The sequence below is a fragment of the Arachis hypogaea genome, chromosome 14 (assembly GCF_003086295.3).
Source record: "Arachis hypogaea cultivar Tifrunner chromosome 14, arahy.Tifrunner.gnm2.J5K5, whole genome shotgun sequence".
In the NCBI taxonomy this organism is placed as follows: Eukaryota; Viridiplantae; Streptophyta; class Magnoliopsida; order Fabales; family Fabaceae; genus Arachis; species Arachis hypogaea.
The window spans coordinates 74613952-74619127 of NC_092049.1; the positions used below are offsets into that span (position 1 = coordinate 74613952).

The 5176-nt window shown below is 32.3% G+C and overlaps 1 protein-coding gene across 4 annotated transcripts; it reads left to right on the forward strand.

The window, feature by feature from the left end:
- Window positions 1-235: 235 nt before the first annotated feature.
- On the forward strand, window positions 236-4090 carry LOC112742107 (uncharacterized). Of its 4 annotated transcripts, none has more exons than XM_072214180.1 (5): window positions 236-699; window positions 1897-1958; window positions 2060-2164; window positions 3390-3546; window positions 3814-4090. In XM_072214180.1, exons 1-4 carry the CDS (start codon window positions 471-473, stop codon window positions 3534-3536), a joined length of 543 nt encoding a protein of 180 aa, XP_072070281.1. In that variant the 5' UTR covers window positions 236-470; the 3' UTR covers window positions 3537-3546; window positions 3814-4090. The 4 variants fall into 4 exon arrangements, with proteins under 4 accessions (XP_072070281.1, XP_072070280.1, XP_025647136.1 ...); XM_025791351.3 differs by having other exon boundaries at window positions 249-699; window positions 3707-4090; XM_025791353.3 differs by having other exon boundaries at window positions 271-699; window positions 3818-4090.
- The last annotated feature ends 1086 nt before the right edge of the window (window positions 4091-5176 follow it).

The window sequence follows — 5176 nt, forward strand, 5'->3', positions numbered from 1 at the left end:
TTACACATCTTTGTATAGCCGCTGAAAATTTCTCTTAATGTATCTTGTTTACACTAAAACGTTATAATTAAACATGTACTTTTAACCTTATCTTATTTACAGTGTAAACGATATACGTGTTAACTTATAATATAAACGAGATAAGTGATGTGATATTTTTCGGTAAAAATAATAAAAAATACATATTTTGGTAATTAAAATATTTATTTTATTTATTTAAAAAAAATCCCTTCCTCTGGGATAAGCAATAATAAAATCTTCACTTCCTTCACAGAAAGAAAATCTTCTTCGCTAATCACTACCATCTGAAGTCTAAACAATGCACTTCTTCCATACTTAAAAAACCACCCACCAAAACCCATTATCCTTCTCTTTCGTTGCACTTAACCTAAACCTTAAAGCTTAGCCTGTGTTTTACTTTTTCTATCCATTTAATACATTTGAGAGACAGAATTGAGAGAAGGAAAAGAATGTCTACTTCGGTTTTTATTCACAACTTTTGTTTGCTTCCTTCCTGTTCTCCAAATTGCTCTCAGAATCGAAACTTGGCTTATACGCCTCTTCGGTTTCACTCTCCTAATTCCAATTTGAAGTTGAATAAGAAATCTTTCCCCTTCAATACTCACTTCAAGATTTCCACGGCCCAGAAACCTCGCTCCAGTTTTGTAGTTTTTGCAGCACAGTCCAATTTCTTAAGAGGTTAGTCTCCAAGTTTGACTATTTTTTTTTAGAATTATTTTTCACTTTTCAGTTGTTTTCAGGTATTGTTTTATATTGAGTACTGCCATCATTTTTGTTGATTTTTTTAATTTAATTTTTTAATGTTTAGATAAGTTGAAACTTGAACATAATGTTTTCTTATTTAACACCTCGCAAATGTTTGTTAGCATTGCTAGTTTTAATGGTAGCAGAGAGTTTAATGAAAACAGTTTGCGTCACGAATGGGTAACGACTAGCGGTTAAAGGTGAAGAGACTGCGAGTATTGAATTGATGAATGAAAAGTAAATTAACAAGGATATTACATGTCATGTTGAATTTAGCTAGTTACTAATCCATACTACTTCAAACTTCAAAGTATGTTTTAGCGTAAATTCCCTTTCCAGTTTATTTGCCGAAAGACAAAGCTCTCCTCCACATTTTGAAAATTACTAATCAGCCCTCAACCATGTGACTGGTCTAAGAGATCCTTGTTATTGGTCTAAGCACTCCTGATACATTAGCAGGTCAACGTTTACTAGGGATGCTTAGATAAATTACTTGGATGGTTAGAACTGATGAGGGATTTTCGAATTGTGGAGGGCACATTGTCCTTTGTGCAAATGTTGAGAGAGGAAAAGATATTTACTCTATGCTTTATCTACTTTGCCAATTTGTTGGTTAAATTGAAGTGAATGATACCCGCTTTTTATTTTCACAGGTGACTGCGTTAAATTGCATCTTAAACACCATGTTCAGATGATTTTCTTTCTTTTCTGTTATTTTAAGAATAAACCCTTAAATCAGTTCCTCAATGACTAGTTGATTACTGTCTCTGCTGCATTAATGCTCTAAATATTTTTGTGACCAAATTAGTTTTTCAAGTTTGCAACATAATTACCAACTCATATTTTTTGTGCCACTACTTTAGGTTTTTTTTTTTTTTTTCAATTTAAAAAATCAAGTCATTTCAAGAAATCTTGTGGTGCCCATAATCTCTGATGCCTTTGTTCATGAGAGAAAAAATAACACTTTATGATATAGGTTCTTTGCAAGCTGCAAGTGTCTTCCAGTATTTATATATATTATCTCCCTCAGTATTGAAAACATTTATAAACTATCCTTTTGCCACATTCTTAGGTTGTCCAAGAAGTCTAATTGTTACTCTTTTATAATCTGTCATGTTGACTGCAAGGTAGTTCTGCAGACTGCATGGAATGTCGGTAGGGATGGAATTGAGGCAGGTGCTAATCTGGTTCCCGTAAGGCAGAACTGCCCTTTCAACCTTGTGTCATCCACTCATCCATTTTGGTCCATGTTTTCTACATCTCACTTTTCTTTGATTCTGTTACTTGATGATAGAATTCTGTACCAAGACCAATAGCTAGGATTTCCGTTGGAACTGTGGCTTTGACTCTCTTGCTTTTTGTGCTCAAGTCAGTCCTCTCTACGGTGTTCTTTGCTTTGGTAAGCTTTCCTTTTTTCAAAAATAAAAAAATTCATCAAATTAAAGTTCCATTGATATTGTTTGTACAAGTCATTTATTTCATGAGAGATAGAAATATAGTAATCTAGGTTACAGTTCACTAGATCAATACATTGATTCGGCTATGCCAAAATCAAGTTAGTATCGTCCTATTAGCTTTTAGGACAAACTATTATCTCCATTCATCAAGAGGGATACTGTTTCACACTTATGTGGAGATTCTGTCATTACTCGCATCACACAGCTAGCTGAACTAATTTTATTGGGGGAAAAGTTAAACTTAGAATGAATTGAAATCAAATGAAGCCATATATAGTAGTTTTGTGTTGTCTATGTCTTGTATTTAATTGACATATAGAGAATTATCATGCATGGTTCAATCAATAGTAACATGATGTGTAGGATTTGTTTACATGTCCATCTTGGGTTGCAATTTCATTGTCTTTCCAGAATTTTGAATGAAAATAAGACCAAAAATTTGTTGCATAGAGATGCCTAAATTTATTATGCTGGTTTATGTAATGATCCCTGTAGACCACTGTTCTTTTGTGTTGCCTCTCTTTTGAAGCTTTTGGTTTGTTTAGCCTCTTGGTTTGGAATCCAAGGAAGATAGCCTCAAATTATCAGAACACAGCTCTGCCAAATCTAAATCACTTTTTCGGCTCTTCAAAACTAAAATTGAAAGTATGTGATAACTGCCATGACCTAGCAATTTAATTTTAAATTATAAATTAGTGAAGAGGATTTCCATGGAGTTTTTACTGCTCAACATTCTTTCTCCCTACATATGAGAATATCATTTCCGGACGCTGTTGCCCCTTGGCTCCCTTTTTCTTTCCATCCTGGGTGAAAAAGAATAAAAAAGAACAGCGCAATGCAAAAGCATCCCATATTAGGCAGGGTCTGGGAAAGACCCCACTCAAAGGGTGTGATGCAGCTAGACTAACCTGATGCAAATATCAGGGGTTGATTCCAAGAGTTACCATGACCTTCTGTTCACATGAAGACAATTTAACTATTGCTCAAAGGGTGAAAAGGAATAAAAGAAGCGAAGAAAAAAGAGAAAAAAAATCCATATTTTGAGTCTTTTATATAAGATTTTCTATGCAACAATAATTGTGATGTAATCATATATTCCACATGGTTTACCTAAGATTACCATTCCAAGCTTTATTGCTTTCTAACTAGTAAATGCCTGGATGACAGGCCACAATGGGACTTGCTTACTTCGCTTTCCTCGCATTCAATAAAGATCAAGGACCTAAAGATAGAGGCAATGGAGGAACCAGCTCCTCTCCGCCTATGGATGATCCTGTGGAAGAAGCTAGAAAGATAATGGAAAAATACAAGTAGTCGCGTTGGAGTAAGTCATTCGTTTTTTACCATTCCATTTTTGCATTGTGCATATGTAAACTGTAAAGCTCGATACCTGTGAGTGATATTTGAAAAAGGAAGAGAAAGACTTTTGTTAGAGGTGTTATGATCATATCATATAAGCAAGTCATTTTTTCCTTTTTACACAGCCTCTGTGCAAATGACATTTTTGTCATTCATTCGTTAGATGTTAGTCGTCTCATAATGGTGTATCAGTGTATGCTTTTTCTCTCAATGATTTGGGCAATTTTGCAAGAAAGGAATGCCAGAATCTCAAGGATCAGGCATCAGATGTAGTGGACATTATAAGCAGGTCGTTTAGCTTCTCTGATGAATGGATTGGGGATGCACCTTGTAGTTGTTGATTTCAATGCCGAAGATGACTCGGGGTCAATAGGTTCTTTGAGGTCTTTGACGTGTTGTGTATCTGGTTTTTATTTTCCAATGCTCCACCTGTCGATGTTGAGCTCTATGTACTTCAAAAAAAAAAACCACACAATTGCAAATATTTTATGGTTAAAATTTAAGAAAAACGGATACTCAGTTGAAGTTTTTTACATAATTACATTGATGATGTGGATGGAGGCCATATTGAGGAGTGAGGACATCACAAAACTGCTCTAAGGCCTTTTAAAGATAAGTTTATACCTTTTTTATTTTATTTTATTTTATTTTATTTTTGGTGGCACATATTTTGATTTAGCTGGTTGGTTCTTTCTTTGGTCTTGCACCGTGAGAATATCAGTTAAAAGACCTTGTATTTCCTAATAGGTTAATCGGTAAATTAGTTTTTGAAAGATGTTTTAAATTCGTTTTTAAAAGATTTTATCAATCAAATTGATTATTTAAAGATTATAAATTAAAAATTTTTGTCTTTTCGTCACTCCATTAATAGTTTCTGTTAATAATTAATGATATAAAATATTAATTGTCAATATATATGACATTTAGCATGTCTAAACGCTGACTAAATATATTTATAAAAATTTATCAATTTAGTTGATTTTCGACACTTTTTCTGTGTGGCTAACATACAAATAAATCAAAGATTCAAACAATTGAGGAGCTTTCCATCAATTTATTTGGCATTATTAAAATGTCATTTTTTTCCCCGAATTATTTACCTCTGTGCCATTCTTTTAATAATGTTATTCATTTATGAATTATTATAGTAATTTTTATATTAAGCTATTAATTTTTCGTGAAAGCTAATGCACTTTAGAAAAAATAAAACATTTAGCATTTTTTAAATTCTAAATCTTAAACTATAAATTATAAAACCATTTCTAGTTACTAGTTGCTCGTCTTAATTTTGTATATCATTCATTTGCGTGAATTAAGAGAGCAAGGATTCAATTTCTAATTCAGACAATCACCAAAAGATGTAAAATATTTAGGGTTTAATTGGTGTTTCTTATTTTTATTTTTCGTCTTTTTTATTTTTATTTTTCGATTTTTTTTATGATAACAAAAATTTGATACTAGTTAAAATAGGATTTGTTGATATTATTATTTATAACTTTTCTTTTATAAAATTTTGAAAACAGAAAATAATGAAAACAAGTTTAATAACCTATGTCATATATGAAACTAAACTAGGATTTGGAATTTGTTGAATT